This window comes from Cariama cristata, unplaced genomic scaffold (assembly GCF_000690535.1).
Source record: "Cariama cristata isolate BGI_N322 unplaced genomic scaffold, ASM69053v1 scaffold3921, whole genome shotgun sequence".
Taxonomy (NCBI): Eukaryota; Metazoa; Chordata; class Aves; order Cariamiformes; family Cariamidae; genus Cariama; species Cariama cristata.
In genome coordinates this window covers 61,856-79,279 of record NW_009600864.1, presented here as the reverse complement: position 1 = coordinate 79,279, position 17,424 = coordinate 61,856, and the positions used below count along the sequence as shown (strand labels likewise).

The window sequence follows — 17,424 nt, the reverse complement described above, 5'->3', positions numbered from 1 at the left end:
TAGGGAAAGTACAAGGAATTCCTCCTGGGCATGGAGTCTTCCTGTATACAGACCAATTCAAAAACTCATGCCCACCTTCTATGCTCAGCATCCTCCTGGCACACCAACCACACCAAAAAGGACCAGACATAAGTCTTTCCCTTCTATTCCCTAGCTCCTTTTCACTTGTAGCTAAGCTGGTGTGGTGCAAGGGAGATGAGAGGCTGTACCAAAGCGTGGAGAAAGCTGTGCTTCCCACGAAGCCAACACCTCCCAGGTTCCTACCTCTGGCAATGTCCTTCTGCACTGTACCCACAGCTTGCCTCTACCTCACGGTTAGGGGCTGGCCCCAACGACATTCAGAAGACAAATGACAGTTGAACTTTACAGCCGTAAATCTCTTCTCATTGCAACTGCACCACTAAGACTGATAGGACTAATCTGAAGAGGAAAGGGTTTGTGGGATAGTGTCTCAAACCATGTTCCAGGGGTTTGAGGTTTATGCAGGGGCAGGATTAACCAGTGAATTTATCAACCATGTAACTACCAGAGAAAAAAAAAATAATTCACCTCTCCAAAAGGAATATTGAGTTATTGCTGTTTAAACAACAGTTGCTAGTGGCACCTTTGCCTTCTTTATATGAGGGATAAATGAAAAAAAAAAAAAAGTATGCAGAATACTAATATCATCAACAGCTTTTAATACTGACTTCAGCGTGAGCAAGGACTGAATTTACAGTGGGCATTTGAAATTTTTCAGATACATTTTTAAAAGGGTTAGTATGTTCTCTGAACAACAGGGAGCCAATATACACAGCTTCTGAAGAAACGAGGGCCTGAGATACATTTAACAGCATGACTAAGTAAAATATAGGCTCTAATGCATATAAATTTTATGTACTGAAAGTCTCTTTTCGGAGAGCAAAATGAATCATTCATTTAAAAATACATCCAAATGCATTTGGAAAAAATCTACGCAGCTTTTTGTTTTTCTATTTATGCTGTCTTTAAAACAACACATTTGGAGTACGTGGGCACTTTGTTTTTGAAGCAGCGTTCGTGATACTGAGAAATTGATTCCAAACGAAAATAAAGCTCTAGGCGCTTTCAAGAGCTCAGGAGTTCAGGCTGACTGTTTTCAAGTAAACAGCAATTTAAAAGAAACTTCTCACACACGCTTTTGTTAGCAAAGTACTTTAAGACATGAGAAGATTAGCCTTCTTATTACTTATATTAAGTAATGTATAAGTTGTTATCAAATTAGTTTTTTTAAAAACAAAGAGAAAGAAGGAAGCAAGCGAGGAAGAGAAAATGAACAAATTACCTGTCTCAGGTAAAAATCTCTTTGAACTTGTTGCTGCTGACTCCACTCCTGAAGGTGAGGATACGACAGCCTCTGTTGCATATCTTGTGCTAAACAACGCCCCAGGGCCACTAACGTGACAACCACCCATCCTACATTCCTCGGCCTCTGCACTTGGGCCGTCATTTTACTTTAGCTCCACTGCCAACATACGCTGCTATCCGTTCGGTGCTCGCCCGTTCTCTTATACTCTCCCTTCTTCTCCAGCTTCTGACTCAGATTAATGAGGCTCCGTGCTGTGATGGGCCCCACCTTTAAACTTTATACGTGAGTCAAGTTGTACGGCACACATTACCGTTCCTGAGGTTAACAAGTAACCCCGCAGATCCCGTAGCTCAATATATACCTAAGTCAGGGTGTGGCAGGCATCACCTCCTCCCCACCTAAGGCAGCCAGACAGAGCTAGGTGATTAGAGCAGTAAATCACCGCCTGAGTAATGCTGCATAAACATATGGGGCTTACGAACTACCCAGGTGTCTTGATCACTTCCTTTGGCTATGTATTTCCACCAGGTTATATAAAAAAACTCCAACACCTTAGTTTATCAAGGCAGTATGTTGAAAGCAATGGGATGGCAGTTGGAATTTCATGGGTCAATGCTCATCAATTTGTCTGTGGCACAGAACATCAAATGTGTGAAAAACTAAGTTTCTAGAAATATTTCCAAAATGGGATTCGACAGATGATGAATAGCTGCCCTGAGCAATGGATGCACACATGAGACATAAGCCAGCCATAAATGTTTTGTTCAGTCTCTCTGCAGCTGCTCCCATCTAGATATTATTCTTTCATTCTCATTTCAAAAACGTTTGCAAGGTTAGTATAGCAATTACTGCTTTACGGTAACCCTCAACCATTTTCTGAGAGAATAATTCCTCATATTTTGTGCACTTTGTACACTGCTTATCTCTCTAGTACTTTATTCTGCTGCCTTGGGTGCTTACACATGGGAACAGTCAAGCTCTAAGCTAAGCAAAGTGACAACCAGAAGAATTACAGCTACAGGAACAACATCAGGGACAGGATATACAACTACAGCTAGGATTTCACCATTCTTCAGGTAACAGTATTACTGTGCAACATTTACATTATCTTTCATAAAAATATCTCCAAATACTTTTTGCAAATATGTTAACTTTAGCTTTCAAACATTTTCCTGTGAAAATGGGAAAGTATCCAGAATTATCTAGGTTCAGGCTGCTTCACTTGCACCCTGCTAAAATAAGGAACACCAGGACTCTTCTCCACTGTATAGGGTCTCACAGACTTTGATAAGTCAGTTCTGACCTTCCCTCCATTAAAGTATCGACCGAGATTATTCAGCCTCTCACAGGGCATCATAGAAGAATCGCTCATTATAGTGCCTTACACATGTAGAGTGTCATTCAGAGCTCTGCAAAAGCAATCACGAGTTGAGTAACCCAACACTGCTTCTTAGACAGGGAAAGTATTTAAGCCCTTGAAAGTACATACATTTACAAGAAGCACGTTTAATTACTGTAATAACTAGCCTTTTCCTCTAACTAAACCAGTATGTATAGCTGTAGGCAAGACAGAAGATAATGGTACAGTATGGAGGCAAATGCTTCCTACCTGACATGAGTCACCAGTGTACTCCGGAGGGCAGGAGCACGTCTCTACGCTGTATGCAATGCTGCTGCTTCCTGCGCTGGTGGCTTCTTCCAGCCCAACTTCACCAAGGGTTAATCGCTGAGTCTCCGTGAAGTAAAGGCCTCTGATGTGTAAGCCATCTAGTCTAGACAGGATTATCATCAGTTCTTCTCTGGATACAAGGTTATTGCTGCTGGCATGCCTGAAGTTTCCCTGCAGATTAAGGGTACAAAATGAGCCCTGCAGCTTCTTAAAAAGAGTATCTGCAAAGAAGATAGGATGACAGAAAAAAGGGAGAAAAACCCCATGGAACAGACCCCTATAGTGCCAATTGGTGTAGGGGGAAATAGAGGTCAGGAAAATAAATATAATGAACATAAATACAGGGTAGGTGGAAAAGGAATAATGAACATAAGAAGGGATGTATCCTTTACTTTGCAAGGTACATATGGCTTTGAGGTATCGAAAAGTGAAGAAGCATATAGGTTCTTCTTCAGTCATCCAAATTTCTTTTAGGTGTCACCCACCAAACCACAAAAGGGTGGAGGAAAATGCTTTTCTTTTTAAGAGTAAGCGAAGTCCTAGAAATCCAGTCTTTGAGGGCTGCCCTCATGTGCTTTCTTGCTGCTAATAGACACAGAATTACTGAAAATGGAATCTGGCTTGAAGAAACATTTTTTTGGTCTATATATGAGACAGAAATAAATAAATAACCCAGTTTGACCTTCTGAGCACAGATTCAAGGTAGGCACAATCCCTGCTAAGTTCACCTGCCTGAATGGTGGGCACCCATTCTAAACCAGGTAGCTAGACACCAAGGCAAACAGATAACAGTTCATTCCATCTCTATGAAGTACAGTCTGGGGCTGTAATGAATCATCTTCCATTGATGACTGACTCAGCATTACTCCACTGGCCCTGGAGGGAGTGCTAAAGGCTAAATTGGACAAGATGCCTAACTTCGAGGTGCTAAAATTAGGTGGCATGAATCAGAACCTAGGTTCAATGTGGCAGTAAAGAGAGAGAAAAAAAATGTTGTTTGTATTTAGATCTACAGTATTTAAGTTTGTATTCATTAACATTATCAAGTATTTAGTATGTCTGCACATATTACCTGAGTAATTTTTATGTGCCGCTGGGAAGAAAAGGGAAAGCCATTCCATTTTGATTTCTTACCTCAACTAGCTGCACACGGCCATAATATTGACGGTCAGGCAGTGGGTTGTTGGGATCCATATAAACAACTTTCATGTGCTGGCCCTATGTGAGAACGAGGATATAACATTGCTGTTTCACTACTTTTATGGTAAAGCGTTCAGATGCAATAAAATTTGGTGAAGTACATTAATCCTGTTCTTTGGGGGATAAAAACTAAGTAATACTAGGAAATCTGTATGTCATTTTGACAGTGAAGTGGTATAGCAAGCACTATGTTCTAGTGTCAGTAGGGTTTTCACTGCTTTTGCCTATTAGCAACCTTGCTTTCAAATAAAACAGTAAGAGAATTAAATTAATGCTGACCAATTTTCACAGGAACTAGTTATTACTTTTGAGTAAAAATGTTTTTGCATTTTCAAACATTCTCCTTTGCATCCTGGTGCACAAAACAACTTTGGATACTACTGTAGTACTTTATGAGGCATGTTTCCCAATAAGAATCATAGAATACTGAATCAGTGTTTCTGATGGTCTGAAGAAACAGAACCACCCCCATGGGAATTTCAACAGATGTAAAAGATTTCAATTTTGGCCCTAAAGTGGTTGAATTAAAAAATTGTTAACCTAAAAGGCATTTTTACTTCGGTCCCTTGAAGCCTTATAATTATGCTTAATTTTATGCCGAAGAAAAATCTCACAGAAAATTGGACTGATTACACATGGAATCCAGGGCATATTTTGCAGAGTCGAGGCCATAGTTGTTGACAAGTGTGCAAGGCATTAATTATTTGTTTTCCCACAGGTGCATTTTACAGAGAAAATCCTGTTTTATCTTTTTATTTGCTCTCAAGTCAGTTATGCTTAATAATACGTTACTTTGGCAACAGAGATAGGTGTGTTGATGGCTTTGAGCAAAATGCAATAAAATCACTGCTATAGAAATGTAGCAAGTTGCTATAGAAGTTAAGCACACTATAGGAGCAAAATTTGCCATAGTTGTCAGGTAACAGAAAAAATCATGATATTGGTATTGCTTGAAAGAAAAAATAATATTTCAAAACTTACTGTTAGTTGTATATCAGGTCTCTTATCCAGAAGAACCATGCCCTCACTAGGCAAGCCAAAAGATTTCACCTGGTAACTTAGGAAGCCACCATATGAAGAAAGCTGTAACAAAATGCAGAAGACCAGAGATACTTTACAGCACTATTGCTTGATATTAATATAACTCTGTATTCAAGTTTACCCCATCTTCCAGCACTGTAAATAATACATTTATTCTTTGTTCTTTAGACAAAATATGAAAATATGTGTTGCTTGGAAGAAACTACCTTCTATTTTGTTTATTTTGTGTATCTGAGATCACTTTTGAGAAGTTACTGTTCTCTGGAAGGTTACTAGCATTAGGGTTTTCTTTTTTTTTTCCATATCTGGGATCACCCATCTGTGTGATTCTGCGTGTCATGGAGAAATCACACATTCACATGAACATTGTTCTTCCCCTGACCCTACAGAACAGATTTCGCTCATCAAGAGCAGATGTCAGACTGATAATGAAAGTGGTAGTGAACCCCATGAACAGCCATGGATAAAAAGGAGAAGTCAGACTAAGCATGTTTAAAGGTGGCTTTCATAAGCCAGCATTTTCTAAACTTACTACAAACATGAATCTAATCAGGAAATCTTTGCTCCACCTTCTGGAGGACAGGACTTCTACCAGTATCAGCCAGTATCAGCTCTGGTGTAAACAGACCGTGTCTGTAGGTTGAGCTGAAACCACACTTCTTTTGGCTCATCTATGGGTGACCACAGGCAGCTCCAAACCCAACAAAATACACGCGTTGCTGCCCAGAACACAGACTTAGGCAAGTATGTCTGAATCATCTGACAAGCAGCTTCCCTGGGCTGTGAGTGACTCAGTTCAAAACACATTGAGAGGAAAGGAAGCTCCAGGCACAGCCTGGACACTTTTTGTTCCAAGCAGAGCCTAGAAGGAAGGTTTGTGGGTACCAGGTGAAATCAGGTGTTTTGCCACAGATACACTACTTTGTTCTGCACCCTTTGCTGTTTGCACTTACAGCTTATGCTTGGTTTCAACATGGGAGGAAGAACTGCTTTGTCAGGTTTGGTGTTCTGCAGGGAAGCACCAGTCTTCGATTTACCCCTTTCCATACACTTTGATGAATTACAAACAAAACACAGACATCTCAGTACTAAATTTGTTCCTTTGATCACAGGGCCATAATTAACGCTATTATCTTTAGCCAACTGCATTTTCAAAAGCCTAATTTGGAACATTAGCTATATTTTGCCAACACAACCCTGTATAAATAAATTTTTTTTCAAAAATGTAAGAAAATTCAAATTAAAGCTAATTTCCTGTTTAAAACACATTTTAGGACTGTTATGTTACTGCTTTTTAAATGTTTTTTTAAAATGGGAAAATATTGTTGTTATAAACTACCCTGTGTATTCTATATGTACAATATTTATTTTCTAACATTAGCAGTGGTCTATTAAATAGAATGTTAAAATACAAAAGAGCAGAAAATAGGGACAATGTGATCTGAATTTCTCAATGACTGTCAGTTTCTGCACTGCTATAGATTTTACAGTTGATTCCCTTCTAACTTTGTAAACAAGAGAGAGGAAAGAAAATACACTCTGCTAAATATTAATGTTGCAGTGGAACTAGTTAAAAGGTTTAAGATAATGGAAAACAGTATTTATACCCTTATCGTGCTGAAAAATGTCTGGAGTGATCTTATTCACATTTTCAGAATGAGGTGCTATCACTGCAAGTAGACCAAAACCCGACATTTTCAGAATACAATGATGTGAATAACTGGTAAATTTATGAGCTTGTAAAACTAGCAGCAAGATGGTATTTTTGGGGGGACTTTCACGACTGCAGTATTGCCTGTGCTAAAATATACACTTACAGACAGTGTACAGTAAAAGCAGGTCCAAAAATAAAACTATTTTATTTACAGTGTTGTCGTTGTAAATAAAAGCAAGTAATGGCATGCCTAGTTAGACACTGTGACACAGAACATAAAACTCACAGCACTATTCTTAATAGCTGTGTTTTAAAAGGGTTATTGCCTGGTTTACATTTTGTTATGGGAACAACAAAAGTCCTTTTGGTTTTGCACTGTAGTACCTAACATATGCTTTAACATGAAATTTCTTTGAAAAATAATTTGTAGGCATTGAAACAAGAGCCTCTATAACATTAACAAAAAGCACCCTAACTAAATGTGCTGTTCAACTGAAAGATATGCACCTCAGCATAGGAGAGCCCGATGAAAAATACTGCTCTAGTTTGTAAAATGAGGACTAAGAGGAACTTCAAAAATTGTACCATCTTGGTGCCTATCCCATTTGTTTTCACTTGTGTGATGGTAGGATTGCATCTGAAAAGCTTGTGTCCCCTACAACTGGCTAGCAACTGTCAACACTGTCAGAGTTCCAAACAGGGAGAACCTGGGGCTCTGGGCCCGCAAGCCACCACTACCAAAGTCCTCCTGGTCAGCATGATCCCCGGGCTGAAATCCCGACAGGTATGAACCGTGAGCAAAAGACTGCTCCCATGCATGAGCAGAAAGAGCAGCAAGCAGTCCAAAGAATACAAAGGTTAGAAAACCAGGTGTTGCTCTTCCCAAGCAACATATTGAAAGCGAAAGGTTGGGTTTTTTGCATGCCATTGAGCACATAATCACCTTTTATTCTTTTAGAAATCCACCCAGGAGATACTCTAGGTTATCTAAAAGATGATTGGCCACATTGGCAAGCTCTACATGTTCTAGGTTTCAGAAAAGCAGCTGAAGGTACCAGCTCCCTGAACCATAGCTCCTGATCATGCTGTTCACACAAAGACCTCCCTGGCACGAAACAAGGTGATTAATTCTGTGTTATTGGTTATAATTTTAACACTGTACTCAGAAGTAAAATGTTGTGATTCATGGCATGAGAGGTAAGAGAGTAAGAATCTCATGAGGGAAGAGAGAGAAACATATCTAAGAAAAACAATGAGACTCTTTATTTTATGCTGGCAAAAAATGAAAACATGTCATTAAAACAGATGAATTAGGTGTCATTTACCTTCTCTCCCAGGTAAGACGGTGGTGCTTTCCAGTACAAACCATGCACTGAAGCAGGCAATTCCTGAACATCAGCCACTACACTGTTACTGACTGGATTGAAAGTGACTGGAATGTCAATATTGTCATCCACTGCCTCCAAGCGCCAGTCCCTCATGTCTACAAACTAATGAAAATACATACAGAAATTAAAAGCTCGTCTCATCCTTTATTAAACTTTACCAGCACCAAGTAATGAGGAGAAATTGTTTGGCCTCAATTATTCCCTTAGCTTGAAATTCAACCCCTTCAGAGCCAGCGTAAAGTCTTTGCGCACTGGATGTTGCAAGGACCTCAGAAGACAGTGTAAGTGGGACAAATTGGCCAAAGCTACTTGGGATGCAGACATTTGGTTTGTCATTCGCAAACTAAATTCTGTCTTCAGTCACATGAAGACACACCCTTCTGGAGGTGAGTAGGAATTGTGTACACAAATTCAAGGATATAATTTGGAGGTGCTTTTTTAAGTCCATTCCAAAATCAAACCAAGGACACTGACCTAAAAGACAGAGTGTGGCCTGTTGTGGTAGGTTAGCTGGGAGGGAGGGGACATGGCAGAATATTTTGGAGAGGCAGGCAATGTAGCCTAATATTCTGGCTCTTTAATGCACGTTTTATGTTCATGGCTGTTGTTTCATGAAAGACCACACATCCCGTTATTTATCATGATGCTGGAGGAAAGCAAACACGATGTCTATGTACCAGAACAGTTCTGTGGTGGGTTGCCCTTGGCTGGCCAGAGCAATAAAACATAAAGTTAGACATGTTTTCAAAAACAGTCTTTGGTGAGGACAAGTAATCACTGCAGGAAATTTTTCTAAAGCAAATGGAAGTTTGCTACTGACTTCACTGAGGCCAGACTTTCATCCTTTGCTTGTAAAGTGCCACAATCTGGATTGCACTTAGTCTATGTCTAAGCCTAAACTAAACTCCTCATCCATCATTCTAGGACTCTGCTTCTTTCTTTTCTTTCTCTTGCATTGTTTCAGGCAGCTGTTGCTTTTTTTTCAGTCTTCAGCCATCTTACCATTCATTTATGCTAATAAAAATCTGTCATCTTTTCTCACACCTGATTTCATGTCTTTTTTACAGGGCGGGAAGAAAGACAATTTTTACAATCTTTGTGGAATGTGTCACACATTTCTTAGGTTTCAAAATGCATCTATGATATAGGCATGTAAAATGACACATGTGCTTATCAAAGCATCTTGAAGGAGACCATTGACTTTAATGATGAACTAGCGTCTGAAGATAAAGCAATAGAAGGCCAGCTCAACTTCAGTCCAACTAGTGATTTGCAAACAGGTGAAAAGGGCCATTTCTGCTGAAAGGCACTTTCAGACTACACCTAAGTCTTAACAAGGCTGCATTAAATCTGTACTACTGCTTGCAGAATATTTCTTATCCTTAGAAACTAATAAAATATATTTTAAATTTTGGAAAAAGTCTGGCATTTCCTTAACAGAATAAATGTAGGTTTATGACAGCAAACAAAAAAACTATTGGATACACCTTGGTTCTACGACGATTTGTGCTGCGACAGTCGCTGGTTGCCCCAAAACAAAAGCAAGAGGTGCATCCCCTGGGATTAGAAGGGTCCAGATAAAAGGATCCTGGTCGGCAAGTATCACATTCTGCACCTTCAACATTCTCCTGTTAAGGCATAGTTGAAAGAAATCTCAGCAATTTCCTTTTGGTTTTGGTGAGGCCCGCAAAACCTCCTGCACATAAAACAAATCTTCTGAAAGAAGATTTATTTAAATGTATGGAAACATGAATGAAAATGTGTGATTGTCCGCATACATCATATTCCAAATGCAAATAAAATTGGCTTCTTGGAGATTATCTTAGTTATGAGCTGTCTTTCCAGTTCATAAAGTGAACCACTGAGTAATAAATATTAGTCAGAGACAGCTGGTAACTTCCCTGCCAAAATCCTCCTGCTGACTTTTCCAAACCTACAATATAAAAGGTCACTTGTGAAAGTTCACATTTATCACATTTAATCATGCAGATCAGAACAAAAGAAGATTTCCTGAATATAATAATGTGGTGAAATGTCAACTGACATAACATGGCTAAAAAAAGCATGAGACCTGGTTAACATCCAAAAGCTGAGGTGCAGATGCATAAAGCAGATCTGCGCAGGGTACAGACTGCTTCAGTGAATCAATGGACATCTACTCTGCAGCTCTGTAACATCCTGCAAAGCCTAAAGCTGCCTGTAAAACTGACAGATATTGAACTCATTAAAAAATGGCATTTAACTGGTACCGTGATAATCTGTGCATATACTGCAAGGTGTGATGGTTTTGTACAGCTGCATTTCATTTTTACTGAAAACTTAATGATAAACTCACTTCATTCACCCCATTAAATACAAAGTAGTCACTGATGTGCAAAAGCTGCTTGTGAATTCAGAAGTAATTTGATTTATCTGACCTTGCAGAGACAAATTCCTGTCTGGGGATCGCAAACATCTGGTTCTGTTCCATCTCTGTTACAGTTACATGGCATGCAGTTCGGGAAACCGTAAGTACCAGGAGCACAGTGATCACACTGCCGTCCTTTTATTCCTGGTTTGCATCTTTATCAACAAACAAACACAGAGGAGGGAGTCAATAGGGATGCAGAGAGGAAGGGTAGATTAAAACAAAAGGCAGGTAGATCTTTGAAGTGATTACATGGCTATGACACAACTTTATGATTTCCCCAGAGAAACAGCAGCAGGTTAGTATTGTTCTCAGTTTTGAATAGTGACACGTTTTCAATGGTCATGGAACTGACCAGGAATGGATTTGATTTTGAAGGATATAAATGCTCACAATAGAATTAGACTTCTTCAGCCATTTAGTGCTCGCAGTATAGAACTACTCTCTCTATACACAAAGGTGTGAAACATGGATGTTGCACACAGTTAAGTGGAGCTGGAAAAAGATTTATAGCTGGAGGATGTGACTGGGCATTACTCAAGGCATTCACTTGCTAACAAAAAGGTGGAGAATCCCAGGCATATGAGTAATTATGGGGACTTCAACCTGCCACAAGGTTTGGGATAAAATCCACTTTGCTCACAGTGAAGGCTGAACACCTTGAATTTAGGTGAAGTACAGCAGATGCAAAAACCAACACCAAACTATGGACAAGGCTTGAGATGAGAACATCTTTCCGTGGCAGTAGCTACTTCATCCTGCCTTTACAACAAACTTGCACAGTCTGATAAAACTAGTGAAATTGTGGGTCTGATGATCCCTCTTCCTCTTGTCTGTGCTGGTAAACTGCCTGTACCAGCCCAAAGCAGGTTTCAAGAGAGTAAGGATCCATTGATAAAGAATGTCTGCCACCACCACCATCCACATCTTTACATTTTAGTTGTGTAAGATAATTTTCAAAAGTCTCAGCAAGTTAGTGGAGTCTCCTTTAGCTCCCAGAACCAAATTCATGCGTGCACTAACACTATGAATGTAATGGAAATAAACTGTTAAATATGCAGACAAGGTAGACTGCACTTTGTGCAATATATGAAAGCAACTACTCAATTCACCAAACAATGGGCGAGGCTTCTCAGAGTCTCTCTGAATACATTACCCCCACACACAGATAACTGGAGCTGGATGGGGACTTTGAACTTCATGTAATCCACAGACGGAAAAGTATTAGTCAGAATGTAGTACTTAGCTATATACTTCAGCAATTAGTCCAAAAGCATTTGCTATATGTCAAATTTTGCTTCAGACATTTTTACGAATAAGCTGTCATTTCTTTGATATTTCCAATTAGGTTGCACATGAAAAATACCACCATTATAATCAGACAATACAGCTTTTCACTGAAATGGAAAAGTGTGACTATTTCTGCAAAAAATATCCTCAATTCTACTCGAGTAGAAGTGTGCTAAGCCCTTTCTTTGAAGTATTACATTTTGACTGAATCATTTATTTGATTTATTTTAGCATAGTATTTATTTTGATTTTATTTTGTACTATAGGGGGAAAATGAAAGCAGAGACTAATCAGATTGAGAGTGCATCAGGAGATACAGAATATGCTACACTTTAACCCTGAACCCCAACTTCTAAATTTGAAAACAGTTCCTGGTTTGCTCTTGGGATAAGACAATTATTCACGTCATATGAAAAGGAGACTTAGGAAAAGATTTTAAATTTGGGAAATAATATGAGCATTCTCTGAAAATTAGTGTTCTCTATCATATTTACAGGCTTAATGGCAGAGCAGGAAGGACAAATTTCTCTTTGTTAGGACTCTAACATAGCCAAAATAACCAAACTGAACTAAAAGGATGTAAATAAGAGAACAGAATTAAATAATTTATTCTCATCTCAGCATGCTCAGTTACAGAAAAATAAGCATCTATCATACAGAAGGCATAATTTTAAGGGCAATTATCATCTATGGCTCCAACTGAACCATATTTTCCATGCCCGCAGCACCTATCATCAAAGTTTCTCAAAATTCATTGCAAACATTCAAGCTTTACAGTACTTAAAAACATCATTAGATTTAAATCCAGGCATCAGACTGTGGAAGGCCAACTGCAAAGTTTTAAGAATTTGGGAAATAATGTACACCGTTCCAAATGATGTACATGTCCAGAAGTCAGGATATCTGATCTGAGGTTTGCTACTGACACTGGATAAGTCATGAGCTGGACAGAGATTTGGTGACTTAACATGAGTGACATGGCATGTCGCTGGCAAACAGAATGAAAGCCCAGGAATCCCAAATCTTGTTAGTTACCTGCACAAACCAAGTTTCCACTAAAACATTGCGGGTATCTCTGAAACAGCTGAGTCCTCACTATCACCACACGCTGCTTAAATCCCTATTGACCATCGTCAAAGTTTCCCACGTTCCCTCCAAATACCCAAAAAGAATGATGAAGCAAACCACTGGTGCATTGTTTATAATGCACATAACCCAAACTTACTTGCATTGCCCGTTGGTTTTTTCACATTCTGGGCTTGCCGCATTAACGACTCCTCTTTCCGAACAGTTGCAGCTCTCGCAGCCAGCAAGAGGGTGATAGCTGAAGTAATGTCTCTCACACACTTCACAAGTTGGTTTCACAGTTCGTGGAGGGCAAATGCATTTACCGGTCATGTCATCACAAAGACGCTGCCCACAGTTGCATACTAGGTCAAAGAAAACATTCTACAAATCAATCACATCTCAACTTACAATGATCAACTCTTACTGAACTTGCATATGAAACAAGCACACGCAACCTTTATGTATAAAGGACATGATTCTTTTCTCTCTGTCACTAGTTTTAAGCTCAGGGTCATGGAAACCAACTATGTGACTGTAACGGTAATTTCAAAGAGTAGCTTGAGTGCCTGGCTCTTTTCCACAGATTGCTTGCTTAACTTCACCACAGGCATTATTAATCACTTCCCAACACTGCCAAGGATTAAACGACAAATAGTTTTGGTGTTAAGGGCACCACTTTTACAAAGCAACATTTATAAACATCGAGTATAATATCTGAGAAGGCATCTGAGGACTGTTGGTGTAATCTATAAATCTGTTGATGTTATTAAGAACATCAGAATATGAGGAATTAAGAATGCTATGGCTCTGATTATTTATGGAAAATCTTGAAAGTGTAAACTGGGATACAACAGTGGTAACTGGGAAACAATTTAGTAGTCAATGCAGAAAAATCCATTTGACTGAAAGAGTGGCAATATGGATTTTAACCAGTTTAACTGTAAGCCTGCTACACCTAATTAGACAACACATGCGAAGGCACACTTCGTTGTGAACTAGGTGTGTTTTAAGGGAATGGGGTTACTTCTGCCTTAAACTGAAAGCTATGCTGTGCTAAATCTAAGATGGCTCAACCAGTCTCTCATAGGATCAAGACCTATGAAGAGAAGCAAGGCTGTGGTACCTATGCAGTAAAATCAGAGAGTTAAATAAAAGATCGGGTCAGGTGCTGAATAAATCCAAGCACGTACTTACACTTGCAGAACGGGAATCCATAGTAGCCAGTTTGGCATCGGCTGCATTGACGACCGATGACATTAGGTCTGCAAATACACTGTCCTCCCAGGGGGCTGCAAGTAGGGCTTGTGGCACCTGCGCTATGGCAATTACATGGCAGGGCTCCGTTGTTGTAGAAAGCCACTAGTGACCTTGCAGAGTTCTTACAAAAGGTTGATGATCCTTCTGGGCTATTTAAATTTAAATATAAACATAAACCATGTAAGTACTAGCACTTGGGAATTGTTATGAGCATGCTTTGCAGTGGTTCAGTAAATTAGGGTCCTGTCTTTCAAGCAGTTCTTTGCTTAAGGATGGCATCAGTATGCATGCAAGGATATAGTTTAATTAAATTAGTGGTGAATGGCTTTGAACATGCAGGTAAGAGATTTTTTTCAAAGAAAGTGCATATATTAGTCATATCAGTTCAGACATGCCAAGCAAAATACCAAATACCAAAGATGGAAATACCAAGGACAGAAAGATGACATAGATTTTCCTCTTTTGTACTGTGAGCAATAAAGCTCTACCTTTACATTTCTTTTATAATAGAAAGTCATGGAAAAATGACTCATGGAAATTTAATGGGCCAGCATAAGCCATGAAGAGCATTTTAATGTAGCACAATGAAAGGGATTTTATATATATGTCTGTAATACAGAGTAAAAGTAATATTAATTCCCAGCTTGTTGTCAATGTTCAGTTTTTTAGAAAGCGATGCTTACTCAATATAAAAACTGTTTCCTCCACATTGGCTGATAAAATCAAATGACTTGTCCACTGTCTTTTTGTCAAGAATTTTGTAACTGTAGGTGTCTGCTGGAACAACTAAGATATTTTCCTTAAAACAACAAGAAAGTTAAATTGTACATTTCAGAGAAAAGCAAGAGACACACACTAAGGTATTGATATATTTAAATGTTGCTTCATTATGCGTTCTGGACTTTTTCAAAACTCGTAACATTTTAACTGAAAAAAATGGGAAAATATACTTCTTGTCTTCCCCCCAGAGTTGTGACGCTACAAGCAGTGTACAATAAAAGCAGTGTATAGTATCTTAAAAGTTTAAAATAAAACAGAAGTGCACAAGATCCTAAAAATCTGAAACACAACACTAAAAGACTAATTCTTTCTTTTCAGCTTTCATCTTTGCATCTATCTCTAAATGAATAGTGAAACTGAGAATAACAATTCCAAGTACATTTATGTAATAAACTTACCAGAACAAGAATTCTTCCATCAGGTATCATCACTGTAACAGAGACCTCAGGTTCAGAAATGTCAAGTTCAATTTGGTTTTCCGCAATCACCTGATCCCGACAGCCAGAGGTATGAGGGCAGAATGAAGCATTGAAAGAACCTGGAAGAAAAAAAACATAATGCCAAAAAATGTTCCATGTGCCAAAATGCTGAGAAGGGAAAGGGGTTAGATCAAATTCAGAAGCTTACCTGACCACACATGTCCCCCATCCACCTGCACTTGCACAGGGAACACCAGGTGTGCTGGCTGATAAAAATGTACCACAAATACGTATCTGCCCAAGCGGGGCACTCTGCCACTCAAGGTAATCTGATTCTGCAGAAACAAGAACAGCTCTGATAGTGTATTTGTTTCATGAAATATTCTTGTGTTTATGAGCTGTGCTTTGTGCCACCTACCTGCAATGAAAGAGAGGCAGCTTAGCATCTCTCAGCAAGTTAAATATCTTCAAAGAATATGGCATTACAACTGCATGCTCCTATCTGTTTGTATGCCAAGCACATCTAATGTTCTTCTGCAGTTTGTGAGACTACTGTGTAGTTTAGAAAGAAGCTGGCAGTTTTGTTTCTCTTTCTGTATATTGTCTTTGTGGCTTACTCAATCTGCAACATTTTGATCATATCACATCGTTCAGTTTTGACTCAAAGTGTTTAATCTATTTAATTTTACTAAGAACATATTTTGTGACTTAGGAAACAAAGTTTTCAAAATATGAGATACCTGTAACGGAGACAAGGTAACTCCATTAACTGAGTCAGAAGGTAAAGGGGCACTCAGTGGGTCATCGAGTATATTTCTCCGTACTTCGGAAATTTTCCCATCCTTGAATGCATCCAAAACCAAAGCTGCTGGTGGAGTTTCATACACTGAAGGAATGCATGTTGCACTGAACACAGAATTATAGTAATTACTCTTGAGGCCAGGAGAATTTCTTAAGCATCATAAAAGGAAAAGCAGTCAACTCACAAAAGTCAGTATATTAGACTGTATTACAATTAATAATGCAACAGTAACTCCTGTTACTCTTTGGATTCCATGCAAATGATCAGAAAGTAAATGAAAACAAGAGGTACGCATTTAACTCACAAAAGGGAAAATGTACATTAACAGATTTTATTCACTCGAAATTTCTACAACCTGAACAGCTTCAATGGAAAGAGTTTGCTAAGGAAGATGAAGCCTAAGGGAACCAAGAGTGTTAAATAAATAAAATTTAGTTAATCCAGTTAGTTGTATTCACCAGAATCTGCACTAATATTGAATTCTCAGTTCTACAAATATTTACATAGGTGTATCCTTTAAATATGCAAGTTTTCCAACTGAAGTCAATGGGACTACTTAAGTACTTAGAAGTTAAGTATACACTCCAATATTTGTAGAATTGGAGCCAAAATAAATAACAGTGCTCCTTGAAAGCATCCTTATTCATTCACTGCTGTGTTTAACTATTTCTTCCTTGGTATATTTATTTCTGAAGAACTTGATTGAGAGAAGTATTTTCCAAGACTTCAGGAGAAAATGTTTTGGGGGGTTTCCTGCTAGTATTTGTTCACTTCTCGTAAGTACTGAACAGACAATGATTAATCTTTGCTCAAGACAGGTCCGGAACTGGAATGGCAAGTATGTTTCAGGGCCAGGATTGAGATGTATTTGCCAGGCCTGTGTGGGAAATCATGTGCAGCATCTGCTTACAATACTGTTAAACAGAGCCAAGACTCTGCATCTTTCAACTTGGTGAACATTAAACACTTTCAGGAAAGCAAAGATGCTGCCAGATAATGGTCTTAATACCAGAACATAAACATACAGTAAACTATGCAAATATAACAAGAGATTAACAATAAACCAATACAAAACAGAGTAAAAGTTACAAATTGCTACATTAGCTTTATTTTAAATCATGT

At 38.8% G+C, this 17,424-nt stretch overlaps 1 protein-coding gene across 1 annotated transcript in view; it reads right to left on the bottom strand.

The window, feature by feature from the left end:
* LAMA3 (laminin, alpha 3) overlaps positions 1 to 17,424 on the bottom strand; it is a gene marked incomplete at both ends in the record, with an annotated part of 81,889 nt that overhangs the window by 8,276 nt on the left and 56,189 nt on the right. Inside the window, 12 exons of the mRNA XM_009710193.1 lie at positions 2,937 to 3,167; positions 4,131 to 4,214; positions 5,178 to 5,279; positions 8,217 to 8,381; positions 9,767 to 9,907; positions 10,697 to 10,841; positions 13,202 to 13,406; positions 14,239 to 14,450; positions 14,985 to 15,100; positions 15,480 to 15,619; positions 15,709 to 15,835; positions 16,241 to 16,406. Of these exons, the coding sequence (XP_009708495.1) occupies positions 2,937 to 3,167; positions 4,131 to 4,214; positions 5,178 to 5,279; positions 8,217 to 8,381; positions 9,767 to 9,907; positions 10,697 to 10,841; positions 13,202 to 13,406; positions 14,239 to 14,450; positions 14,985 to 15,100; positions 15,480 to 15,619; positions 15,709 to 15,835; positions 16,241 to 16,406 (1,834 nt within the window). The remainder of the gene's footprint in view (positions 1 to 2,936; positions 3,168 to 4,130; positions 4,215 to 5,177; positions 5,280 to 8,216; positions 8,382 to 9,766; positions 9,908 to 10,696; positions 10,842 to 13,201; positions 13,407 to 14,238; positions 14,451 to 14,984; positions 15,101 to 15,479; positions 15,620 to 15,708; positions 15,836 to 16,240; positions 16,407 to 17,424) is intronic.